The following is a 14,259-nucleotide window of genomic DNA, read 5'->3' as shown; positions in this document are numbered from 1 at the left end:
TAAAATATTATTACTCTGCCCGACCGCTTGTATTCATTCACTAATTTTCTGTTAAGAGTTCAAATATAATCCGTATCATCATAAAAGTTGAAAAAATGTACTCATTGTAAAAGCACCTCATGGGTTTGAACACATGTAATGTTTGAGAATGACTTACATTGCCGACAAATCATATTGTATGTCTAAAGCAGACTTGACATTTAGCACTTGTAATCAGAGAAAGCAATCTTTAACACAGTCCAAAGGCATGTAAACAACGCTTGTTCACTACTTAGCGTCTGTAAACAGTGACGAAGATCATTATCGACCATCAATGACATATTAGTGCAGCTGTATTGCAAAACCGTAAAGTAAGAAAATGAATACAAAATAAACAAGTCTTCTTCAAGGACACACTACCAGTTATTATACTGAAGTATATTATACTGAAGTATATGTATGTGGCTGTCATTCAGTCAAGAATATACTCTTATAAATAATTAAAGTGTATCTATCAAATTTAATGTATAATCACCTTTGTGATGGGGGGGGGGATTACCGAATCCTTCAAATAGTACACAGTGTAATATGCAACAATAAGTTTGTTTTTCACTTTTCACAGCAAGGTGTCCATGTCAAGGTCAAATCTAATAATATGAACTGAAAATTCACCTGAGACTCTGTATATCATAATTGATTTCATGAGATATTGTACAAATATGGAAATTACAACACACCAAAATCATTCATGATTTAATGTATCCTATACTCCGCATTATTTTTGCATATAGTTTGAGTGATGGTGACATCTGACCTTTAAGGTCAGAGTCAAATCTCAAAGTAGGGTCGTATAGAGGGCCAGGCACTTGACATGATCCTCTGAAACTTGTAAAAATAGCGAATTATTACAATAGATATGTACTATTTCGGCCTCCATTTCATACAATTTTGACGAGTTGAAATACATATCCAACTATGATATGTTACCTCTGTTTCAACCTTTAATAAAAGTTGGCTTGAGCGTGTCAAGGATATGACTGCTGGTCAATGGCAGACACACACGGCCAGTCACACGAACGGACGAAACCTATTCCAATAGCCTTCTGGACTTTGTCTATCGGGATTAAAACATCTAACTGCATGCAATGTGTAAGAGGTTACACAATATAAAGATTACTTAAATCAAACGACTAATATTTATTTCAAATGATTAATACAAAACGGAAAATTGTTTTTAGGAGATCTTAGTTGTTCTTTATCTATCATCCCTACTTAATATTGTGGGCTTGATGTGGTGAAAGCGATGGTAGAATAACAGTATATGGTGACGTTAAGTCGAAGCTAGTAACAATTCTAGTCTAAGTGACGGACGAAATGATCCAGGCAGCAAGTACTTTCTATTAACGAAAATACAACAATATATCTTAGCTCAAAAAACTATGTTTGATACGACAAAAATGTCATTGACAGCAACATGTGGGCCTCTCTTAAAATTGCTACATTGCGTGTAAAGCCCTACTTAATGTTTGACATTGTTAAAGAGAAAAGGAAGTAACCTAGGTAATAGGGTTAGTGGTGAATCGCTGTGTTAAATGAAGCTCTTCGTGTGGGTAATTCTTTCATAATTTATGCAGCAATATTCGATGTTCGCCATGCTAAATAAATTTGTCAAATGTGATCGCTTAAATTAATGTAAATCATGTTATTTTGTTAAATGGAAAAGAAAAAAGAAGAAAAGTAGAAATCAGAATGGATAAAGTCGATGTTATGAGTCATATACATATCATTCTTTCTTCCTGCCTTTTACCACACCCTATGTAGAGGCTATTAGTGATTTGAGGTTGCATCGATGCCAAGGAAAGGTCACTTGTAACATTGGTAGACGAAAAGACATGAACTGTTAATCGATTTATGTTGCACTCTACATGGAATCATTATTCTTAGGAGTAAATTCTTCGCGTTCCATGCATAACGGAAATGTTTTTATGACATTGCCGTGGTAATAGACACCGAGAATTAGCGTGTCGTTTAGCGGGAAAGGGTCAAATGATCTTTTATAGTAGTCTGAGCAGAGTCTGAGTAAATGTGAGTAGGATACATCTTTGCATTTATCCATGGCTGGAAAATTGTTACAATGGTTATTGTTAGTGTTTTTATATACTTTCCAAACCCTGGGTTTCAACTTAACGTAAATTTAAAAAAAAATGAAATGTCTCATAATCCCCGTTATATTTTCCGCCGTTATTGTTCAATTTGTAATTACTGATATATTTTTACTGTACCCGATTCTCACGTAAAACACATATATAATTTTCTCCAATCAATTTCGTATGTCTATATGCAACCATATGATAGAGAGAATTATATTAATCTGATAGTTTATACTAGCACGCTGTTCTTGACGTCAAGGTGATTTATGTTATAAAGTAATGTTAGTCTCTAGTAGATAATTCCTTCGGAAGACAAGTATAGATAATATCATTGTACCACAATATAATGGATTTTCATCCACGCTGGAGGCAGTATGAGGCTCACGATTATCTATTAAAGCATACTCATGCGATATAGCTTTACGCCATCTATCGATTACAGTGTTCAATTGGTTGGACTTAATTAGGGGGCGGACGGACGGCCGGACACGAGCACGTACGCACCCACGCCCGCACGCGCGCGCGCACACGCACACACACACACACACACATACATACATACATACATACATACATACATACATACATACATACATACATACATACATACATATTATTTATTTATTAAGCCGTGTACACAAGAAGTGACATTGGCAAGGAAATATACCAAGAGAAACACTGATGTTTACAATGTTTTGAAAATGTTAAGTATATCACTGAGATATCTAGCTACATACATAGATACATACATACATACATACACACACACGCACGTACGTACGTACGTACAGACAGACAGACAGACAGACAGACAGACAGACAGACAGACAGACAGACAGACAGACAGACAGCCAATATCTTCTATATTGTGTACCCAATGCATGAACCACAATGACTGATAATATAAAGGAATCTCTTGTAGATCGTCTTTGAATTTGATAATAAGGGTTGTGTAGCACCATTGTTGATGTGGCGGCAGCTGTACGTACAATATTTAGAATTGAAAGTGTCCATTGAAACTTTGTATCTGTTCCACTGATTAGCAATTAATATCTATTTTCATCTTCACCTGTACTTGCCAAAAAGAAATTAATGAGTAGATAAGAATGAGATACGAACAGTCGTTGTCCTAATGTTCAACGTCAGTTTTCAGCCGCCTGCAAATCGTTTTTTATGTTCCTTTACAGAAATTTCACTCCGATCACTCAGACATGGTGAACTTGAGGTGAAGCACGTTGATTATATTCGCTTTAAAATGCCAAGGTCTACTTTTTGCAATTTTTCCGCAACATTACATTTAATTTTGTTGGTTAATTGGTGAAAAGCGAGAATTCGACATCTTTTCAACCATAAATCCACTTAATTATTTCATGGTTTTTTTCCAAGACTGTTTCATAAATACACCGATGCCTACAATTTCCCCTCTTTGAATTTTTTTTTCCAAATTTATATTTCTTACCGAGTCAGACTCTTTTTGGCATAAAACAGTGGCAAAGGATTAGGTATATCAATATTTATACAATTTACATTATCTGAACAAATATTATAACTACGTTCTTCTACAAGTAAAGTATGATATCTGTACGACAACAAACAGTGAAGCTATTTCGATCATCGTGTCATTTGGTAAAATGTATCACCTGCTGAAATCGTCCTGAAATGCCTAGTTTCTAGATCGATTCTAGGTATATCAGTTAGCGTCTTGATTCTCTCTTTATCTCTGGGAGTAATTTTATAGAATTCTCTTTTTGAATGCATGCACATAGTTGATTTTATAGCCTAAATATAGACTGGTGCAGATAAAACAGAAGTTTTACAGTGCTTGTTTTGCCCTTACAATGATAACAGACATTTGTCAAATAATTCTGACACGTTATCATGCATGTAACGAGTGACTGGTGTACATGGGTAAGCTTGTGACGATGTATGTCACTTGAGGATTTAAAAAGACTCGTCTCGGATAAACTTGTCCAAACCACAAAACGCCATTCAAAAAACATACCACTTTACGCTGTGATGTCAAATACTGTAGTTTGTGTACACGAATCGATTGCCTATAGATTCAAATAAAGAATCCTTTTGGGTCATGTCGGGGTTTAATACCAATGAATAAATTAGCGGTAATGGCCCGATAGCAGTATTGGCAATAATGAAATAATTAGCGATATGCATCTTGTAAGTGATTTTGTGTCAATGCTATTGCTCAGATGGGCCAATTTACATTAATTGCAGACGTTATTCATAGTCTCTGGTGTTGCTACAATTCTCTCAGTGTCAATAATGAATGTCGCCTTCACTTGTCAACAGTGATTTTGATTCTATTCGTATTCAGATTTCGTTCAATTGATAAGTAATGACCTCCTCGAGACTGCTGCGTACTCCCATGGCTATTACACATTATAAGAGAGGGCATTTGAATGTCAGGGTCGAATTAGTTACACACTGTGTTTTATTACCAAACTTTAAAAACTTTGAATACAGTTGAAACCAATATGAAACCACGGTTTACATATACATCCTCAAAGGTAAAAATGCAAATATTTGACCTGTGAAAGCAAACTAATTGTTATAAAATTTACATGAAGAATAAGAGAAGGGGAATATGTGGAAAGAAAGAAAGAAGGAAAGAAAGAAAGAAAGAAGAAGGAAAGAAAGAAAGAACGAGCGAAAGAAAGAAAGAAAGAAAGAAAGAAAGAAAGAAAGAAAGAAAGAAAGAAAGAAAGAAAGAAAGAAAGAAAGAAAGAAAGAAAGAAAGAAAGAAAGAAAGAAAGAAAGAAAGTTCGATATATGTGTGTTCTGTAAAGCTAAAGTACGTACGCATATACATTTGTGTATGGATTTCATAATGGTATGTGTGGTCAGTAAGTTAATTACTTAGTTATTTAAGTTGCTGTGGACGATGTTTAATGTAAATGTTGAAATGTGAATGTAAGTGAAAAGCAATTTAGTAGACGTGTGCTTTACTCATAGTCTCTAGGTGGTGATATAGTTTTGTGTACGTTAATCCGAATCTGGCTGTTTTCAATTTATCAAAATCATTGGACTCGCCATGAAATGATCCCATTTGGAAATGTAATCTCTCTGATCACTCCTGAAGGATTATCAGGAGAACACATACAAATTGCGTCACCGGCTTAAAAACTGGCTTTCTCATATCTCACTGAAAGACAGACAGAGAATGCGATATCTTAGTTTTCTTTGCAAATGTTCTGTGATGATCATTACAGACGGTGGTTATTGAAAAACGTGTATAAACAAGCTGTGTTAGATAAACCAATACGAATCCCTTATCTAAGGTAATTTGAAGAATTTTCTATATGTCGTTTCGGGGGATTATTGTAGCACAGCCTCAATCAAAGGGGGGTTTATAATATGTTGTTGTAAAGATACAAGGTGCGATATAAAGCACTGCCTATCAATGTTATTGCAAATTATAAAGTGTGATTTTGGAAAGTTGTAATTGAATATCTGATACAAAGCCGGGTATACCGTCATCTACAATTTTCGACAACAACTACTGACGTTTCTTTGTAGTGCATGCCATATGGAATGCAGAAAATTGACATGATTATAAAATCTCCCAAACTTCACTGAAAAGGATTGGTAGTGTTTCAGGTGGTAGTGATGGAAATTCTACATATTTTGTTTGTTAATTTTCGACACGCGTCCCAATTCAAGCTATTACCAATACTTCATTAAGGTTTATTCTATTTTCCTGTTAATAAATACTTTTGCACTGCGCCTCCTATACGTGAAGTGATAAAACTACATTTTCCAGGGAGTCTTATTGACTCTCTACATTTTCCATATCCTATAAGAATACATACATAGCTTTCAATGAAAGACCTGAGTACAGCCTTTTGTGATCATTGAAAACAACCGAATGACATTGTCTCACGTTCGATTACATATTGATATTGCCGCAAAACACATGCGATTTACTCCTTGTTCCGTGTGAATATCTGTCGGGGACGTGGTAACATCAATAATGTGCTCTACCGGGCAGAATCTTTACTAATGGAAAAAGATTTTATATACCCTTCCGTTTTGCCGCTGGCAACTTTAATATTGTGGAAAAGAGAGCATGTCTTCTTAATTTGTGGCTCCGGCCTTAAGCTTAGTATAGTACACAGAAACTGTATAGGAAATGACACAATGATACACTACCTACCCAAACTGTAAATGATGATGGATACCAGAAACCTATCAATTTGCCTAGACTGAGAGACGCCCTGTAATATCGTAAAGCTCCAAGAAGCAACAAGGACATGCCTTTATTTAGGAAGAATAATTCATACCCTTTGGGATTCATCAGATCTAACACAGCCAAGTCCGGGTTAACTATATCAAGGAAATGATGAGTTGTAATGTGTATGGATAACGCAATATCTTATAAACACAGAAATGGAATGATTCCTAAACTATCATTAAAAAAAGTGTCACGACTGTACTTTTATTTCCGGTAAAGTGCAGATTAGATTTTGGTTTTAAAGAATAAAGAATACATACAACAGCTGTGCTATTTGGATAATATGTGTATGGTACATTTGTATTAAAACCATACACAATTATGGAAATAGCTTAAACGTAAACCAAGCCTTGTTATTTCCTTTCCTTACTTTCTCTTCGATAGAATAGAGTAGGGTTATAATAACGTATAGTCTTTCATGTTCTCGTATTCATTTGCAGGAATTAACTGGAGCCTCTTTTGTGCGAATTATTCATTTTGAAATCCAGGCCAATGATTGTCTGTTACATCAGACAACACACATAACACGCTATTCCCAAGAGAAATTAGACTTGGCAGCCAAATTGCAAGATGACGTAGTTTTTCCTTGCCGTAATTTCTTCAAGTGATGTAAGGGAAGACATTATCACTATCAAAACCCTCCAAGACTGTTATGTAATGCAAGTTACAATAGTCGTAATTGAAGTGAGACTGGTGACGTACAAATGACGTGTTATTGACATACGTGGGTACGGGAAGTAGTCCGATGTAGTACGATTGTGTCGGAAATAATGACATAATCCAGTTTATTACCAAACCCCTTGTGAAAAACGTGTTACTACTTTCGCCAGTCAGTCTTTCTCAGCTATGTGTGTCAAAACTTGTGCTAATGGATAAGACTATGGGAGAAAGAATATAGACACTGTGTTTCTGTTTATGAAATGATTTCAGCGAGAGAGAGAGAGAGAGAGAGAGAGAGAGAGAGAGAGAGAGAGAGGGAGGGAGAGAGAGAGAGAGAGAGAGAGAGAGAGGGAGAGGCAGACAGACAGACAGACAGACGGACGGACGGACGGACGGACGGACGGACGGACGGACGGACAGACAGACAGACAGACAGACAGACAGACAGACAGACAGACAGACAGACAGACAGACAGACAGACAGACAGACAGACAGATAGATAGATAGATAGATAGATAGATAGATAGATAGATAGATAGATAGATAGATAGGCAGGCACAAGAACACAACAAGGTACTATAGATTTTTGGTGATTTAAAATCACAGTACGTCTACAAATAAAGAAGTTGAACAGCAAAGTTTAGAAACCATATACAATATGTATCCCAAAAGATAATTATTGGTATGTAAGACTTAGAGATGTTTACCTACTGGCATTTCTTATTATATACTTTTTTATGAGATCTTGTAAATAATGCTGACCGATTCATTGCACTGTGACAATATAATTACGTGTGAACCATCACTGGGATTTGAAGCATACTCAGCACATTTCATACCAAACAGATACATGAGGAAACTTGTAATTAGGAGAGCCTATTTATCCAAATGAGAGAAAAAGATAATTACGAAATATATCTTACAATCTCATAGGAATCTTGAGAGGGTGATTAATTACTCCAGTGTGTCTCATGAAGTAGTATACCCATGCATAGGAAAGATATTAGTTGTGTTTTTCTACCTATAAATCATTTCACTTATTATACAAGTGTTTGCTGACCAGTAAATATGCGTCTAGTGTAATATGTCGAGTTTTGTATTCGTGTCTGTACCTAGGTTAGTGTCTATCGGCGAGTGTTGTTGTGATTATTATCACGATATGTACTTACATTACGCTATGTGATACCACATTGTTACCACAATTTCAAAAAACCTTAGAATCGTTTATTCACAAGATACCCTGCGGCCTTTACTACAATATCTTGGGGAATAATACAACCCACTGAGTAACAAATGCGAAACGTCCAAGTTCGCTATGAATTAAAACTAATACCTTCAACTTCTGATTTATACCGCGTATTAATGCCTATTCCGTTATACTTACCTGCATATAAGGCCATATATACCAGGTAGTCATGAGTTATTCCTTCATTGTTTGGGTCATTTGTATGTACATTGATATTGAATCTCCAACTGTTTTAAATAATAGCATTCCCTTGGACCACCTCTAGAACTATAGTTACTATGGAATCATACCAATACAATAGACCCCTATAGTTAGAGTGACTAACAACGGTTGTATTAAATACGAATTACAGTTTCAAGGCTATGTCGATAAACTAACTTTGGCATATGTCCTATATGCTGCTGTTCTTATATATTGATATTGTGAACAGCCTTCTAGCAATAATCAACACGTGATAAGTGAAGTAACACAATAGATTATCATAAGTTATTCTTATTTTCTCATGGTTCCCATTTAGTTTACACAGAACTTGAGAGGCGGTGTGGTTTAATGTTTGTGAGTTCATCTTTCTGTGACGAGTATATTATCTCGTTTCTTTGTGGCATTAGTTATTTCTCATTAATTAATTGATTGATTGAGTTGCTTTGTCTCCTAAGGTGAGGGTATTCACCACATATTTTTGACATCAGTATGACGTCATTTATCATAACTATTACTAGTACTTCTGATTCAATTATTTCCTTTCCAAAGAACGAGCGCTCCTTTGGTAGTGCATATATTTTAGTTACTGTACAGTTATATACGTCATATCCGGTGTAGCTTTTGATATTTCCAGCTGAGCTGACAAGAAGCAGGGATGGAAAGTTTTTTTTACAAATCTGAATGTCTGAATGTTAGTTATTTATATTTTAGATGAGGACTGCTGAGATATGGTCAATGTTGATGACCCGTGTCTAATAGCCTAAGTGATCCAATTCTTTATACATGGCATAAACATGTCACCGATTTCATTTCCTTCGTAAATTATCTTTAATGATATTCGCAATTAGTGATTTTAGAAATGACGTAAGATACACTCATCATTAAATGAAATATTTGTTGACAAGAAAACAGTAATATCGAAGGGTTGTGATTGAACATTGAATACCACAAATACGTCGTGATTCATTTGATAATTTAAATACTGAACATTAGCTATTGGCATATCCATCTACAACATACGTAAATAACCATCCATCATCAATATTGATATACACGCCAACATATTAACAAATCAATTGCACCAGTCAAAATAGTTAATAAAACAGCGAAAAGGGGGCAAAAGAATTAGTTACTGTCACACGCAATACAAAAACAGAAATTAACAATAATTAGTGCCTGTATCACCAAGAGTTCTTATTACTTACGAGTAACGTTTCATCTGTTCAGGTCTACAGGCTTTGTCAAACTGTCTGTTTGCTGGCTTTACCGGTAGGTGGCGTCCTGATCGAAGAGATGATATAATTATATTGGTATCCCTCCGTCTCTATTCATGACGTTGCCCCCTTGTCGTCGTATGTCGGGAGCTTCTCTCATTTGCTTGGATAACCTGTCCCGTTCTCTGTCGATAAAGCCAGCAAATGGATAATTTCACAAAGCCTGTCAACCTGAACAGGCGAAATGTTGCTCGTAAAAAATTAGAACCCTTAGTCGTGATATACGAACTAAGTAAGCTAAATGCTCTGTTTTACCAACCTGATGAACGTATCTAAGGAAAACCAGAAATTATTTAGGAATCAAAACTAAGAATATATACTTACAAAAGCAGCATTTGTTTTGAGTTCTAAGATAAGCACCAACTAGTACGAAAGTAGAATACGAAGAAAGATATGAACAGCCGATATAGTGTAGTGATGAAAACTATATGCCGCAATTGAGTAAAAACGTAGATTTTAACTGTACGTTTGTTTTATAAAGTTATGTTTAATATACGTATCAGTTACAGTAATTCCTTTTACGGGATGAATGAACAAATCCATAAATAAAAGAAAATTGATGGCAGCAATTTGTGTGTTCAAATTGTATTTTGGGTGATATTGTGAACAACAATAAAGACAATTAGTAACTAGTAATACGATAATCATTACTGCATAAACCATTTCTGGTGTTCTTCCTGTGCTTACTTCACTTAGTAGCTATTAGTCATGATCTATGGCAACTTCGTACAGGCAGGAACTTGAACTAATATTAACGGAAAGTAAGCTTATATTCCAAAGAGTACCAACAAGAAGGTCACAGAAGGGTAAGAGAAAGAAATCATTAAGAGCTAGCATTGATAAAAGGAAATAAGTTTAACGATTACTTCAGATGTAGTCATTCGACTTTTGTGATAAACATAAAGACTGGAGGACATTGACAGTTGTCTTGTTAGTTTGCACAGATATCTGAATGACATTTACTCATAATGGTCATTATCATTTCCTGTGAGTTATGACATTTATGAATTTTTTTAGTTTTCTCCTACCAGTGTCTGCTGGTAAGATGGTATGGATTCACTTGTAGTTTCTGTAGTTTAAAATCATCAACCATTGACCGTTCGTTGGATATGTCACATTCAAAAATTAAATTTAACAAATTCACAGTTTGAATCTTACTACTGTTAACATTGTGTTCATTACGGAACTGGTACACCAGTTTCTTTACTTCGTCAAAACCTGGTACCTACGTGATGGATTCGCCTCTCATTGGTATAACATGACGCTTTCCGAAAGTTTTGACATATAATGGTACCTGCGTCATTATTACCGTGGCGGGGATAATCACACACTAGTTAATTCAAAATTCAGTTGTCTTCACTTCAATTTCATGTCCAAAACTCTTCTTGTACATAATGTATTTTAGCATCAGTTCTAGACTGATTAGTCATCTTTTGTCGGCACTTCAAAGAAATCACCCGCTACAGGTAAAATGTTGTTTAAATAGAAGCAAACATACGAATTACTATTTGTATATATATACTTACTGGGTGTAATGAAAATGAACCACTAGTTTTTGATATGACGAGCTATGTCAGGGCACCAAATTAACGTGTCAACTATAAACGTTGAAATGTATCTAGGTATACTCTGGTATATACATGGGATATCACGAATCTATCTTCATTAAAGTAAGGACACTCGTATTTAATTCTACGTGTCTCGTCGAAACACCTTAAAATGACTGGTCGGTTAGTGAAAAGGGACAAAAAAAGTAAAATTAGAAAAAGTAAGTTCATATTGGTGATATCTTCAACTCATAACTGTACCTTAACAATCTGAATGAAATAGAAATAACAATTTAAGTCAGAAGGAAATGTTGAATTTCCCAAATTTCAACAAAAAATGATAATTTTCACTCAGATACACGTTCGTGGGACAATCTGATTAAAAATCCGATGTAGGTGTCGGCTAATTTATATGATGTGAAATCATGAAATCACCCTCCAGAACCTAAAGTTTATGAAAATACCTTTTTATGTCCTGAAAGTTTTGCTAATATTATATCTAATTCAGTCCTTAACTTTGCATGATGATGTCATATTCTGTCGTGTATACTTATTCACCTAGACACTTCTATAAACATCCTACAGTAATTTCTTTAAGCAGTTTTTGACTTTTTCTTCACAAGTTTTGATTTAGAAAAATTTCCCAAAAACTATTACATCAAAGTAGCACAAAATATGTGATTGCAATCTGCCCAGCCGTCCACATAAACATAGTCCTGCTTGCAGACAGGGTAAGTTCATTGGCACTCAATTCGGACAATGTTCCTTACCTGCTCCGTTGTCAGAATTGAGTCCTGTACTCCATCTGCAAGCAGGACTATTACTAAGCTAACACAAACACACACACACACACACACACACACACACACACACACACACGCACGCACGCACACTTAACATTAGGATAGTTGAGTATTAAATAAAAAATCAGTAAATGAACTTTTGCAATCATCTTTATTGATATCATTTAACTCAAAATTATAGCCATGAAATTATAATTGACTCGATTAAATTCAAATGGCAATATAGTTTCTGTAACACAGCTAGGAAATTGAATTTCTTAACAAAAGCGAGGTATGGGTAACAATTATGCTGATTCGTGTGACCATATATGATATTTCAATTGCAAACATCAGCATTTATTTTGGTGGGTTAATTATCACCACGTTTGGTTTTTGATGACTCTTTGTACCTTGTACCTCAATAATGTCACACTCATTGGAAATACTGGGAACTTGTACCTCAATAATGTCACACTCATTGGAAATACTGGGAACTTGTACCTCAATGATGTCACAATCATTGGATATACTGGGAACTTGTACCTCAATAATGTCACACTCATTGGAAAGTAAGACTGGGAACTTGTACCTCAAATTGATGTCACACTCATTGGATATACTGGGAACTTGTACCTCAATGATGTCACAATCATTAGAATACTGGGAACTTGTACCTCAATAATGTCACACTCATTGGATATACTGGGAACTTGTACCTCAATAATGTCACACTCATTGGAAATACTGGGAACTTGTACCTCAATAATGTCACACTCATTGGAAATACTGGGAACTTGTACCTCAATGATGTCACACTCATTGGAAAGTAAGACTGGGAACTTGTACCTCAAATTGATGTCACACTCATTGGATATACTGGGAACTTGTACTTCAATGATGTCACACTCATTGGAAAGTAAGACTGGGAACTTGTACCTCAATGATGTCACACTCATTTGATATACTGGGAACTTGTAACTCAATGATGTCACACTCATTGGAAAGTAAGACTGGGAACTTGTACCTCAATGATGTCACACTCATTAGAATACTGGGAACTTGTACCTCAATAATGTCACAATCATTAGAATACTGGGAACTTGTACCTCAATAATGTCACAATCATTGGATATACTGGGAACTTGTACCTCAATAATGTCACAATCATTGGATATACTGGGAACTTGTACCTCAATAATGTCACAATCATTAGAATACTGGGAACTTGTACCTCAATAATGTCACAATCATTGGATATACTGGGAACTTGTACCTCAATAATGTCACAATCATTGGATATACTGGGAACTTGTACCTCAATAATGTCACAATCATTGGATATACTGGGAACTTGTACCTCAATAATGTCACAATCATTAGAATACTGGGAACTTGTACCTCAATAATGTCACAATCATTGGATATACTGGGAACTTGTACCTCAATGATGTCACACTCATTGGAAATACTGGGAACTTGTATCTCAATGATGTCACACTCATTGGATATACTGGGAACTTACGTACCTCAATAAATTGTCACACTCATTGGAAATACTGGGAGCATTGATGCCAGACCCCTCCCCCTGCTAAACGAACAAAGTTTGTTTATTGAGCTTATGCGACACTGTGCAATTGTCCCTTAGGTCTTTGATGATTTCTCATATCTTGTAGTTTACCTTGATATGAGGAAATTATATATAATATATTGCATCATTAAAAGTTACTAACACATATAGACATTAAAACAATATGAAAATAGTGCTATGGAGTATTCAATTATCATTAAATTTGTATTATTAAATGCAAAAACTACAAATATACATATTTCAACAATATGAAAATAACAATATGGAGTAAATGACTATCTGCTTTAATTCCTTTTGATAGGTTTGACTGTGTTAAGTCTTGGATGAATTCGTACATCTGGTAGATTACCTTCACTTGAGGTTATTGAATCAAGCGATGCATCACGTATTATAGAATTACTTGTTTTGTTAGTATTTTTGTTCTGTGAAAGACTATTAACTGCAAGTGATTTCATGTTACCTGCAGATATTGGACTTTCTTTTATCTTTGCACTATAAGCAGTACCTTTAATAAGTTTTTTCTCATATACTTTTTTATATCGAAATGTATTCCTAACTGTTTCCACTGTAGATTCTGTTGTA

General features: G+C 35.1%; 1 protein-coding gene across 1 annotated transcript in view; it reads right to left on the bottom strand.

Annotated features, from left to right (window-relative positions):
- Positions 1–13,439: 13,439 nt before the first annotated feature.
- Positions 13,440–14,259, bottom strand: part of LOC144435780 (hexosaminidase D-like) — a 16,029-nt gene continuing 15,209 nt past the window's right edge. The window contains exon 14 of the mRNA XM_078124400.1: positions 13,440–14,259. This exon is cut by the window's right edge and continues 219 nt beyond it. Coding sequence (XP_077980526.1) covers positions 13,962–14,259 — 298 coding nt within the window. The 3' untranslated portion in view covers positions 13,440–13,961.

This window comes from Glandiceps talaboti, chromosome 5 (genome assembly GCF_964340395.1).
Source record: "Glandiceps talaboti chromosome 5, keGlaTala1.1, whole genome shotgun sequence".
NCBI lineage: Eukaryota > Metazoa > Hemichordata > Enteropneusta > Spengelidae > Glandiceps > Glandiceps talaboti.
This window is presented reverse-complemented; position numbering and strand designations above follow the sequence as displayed.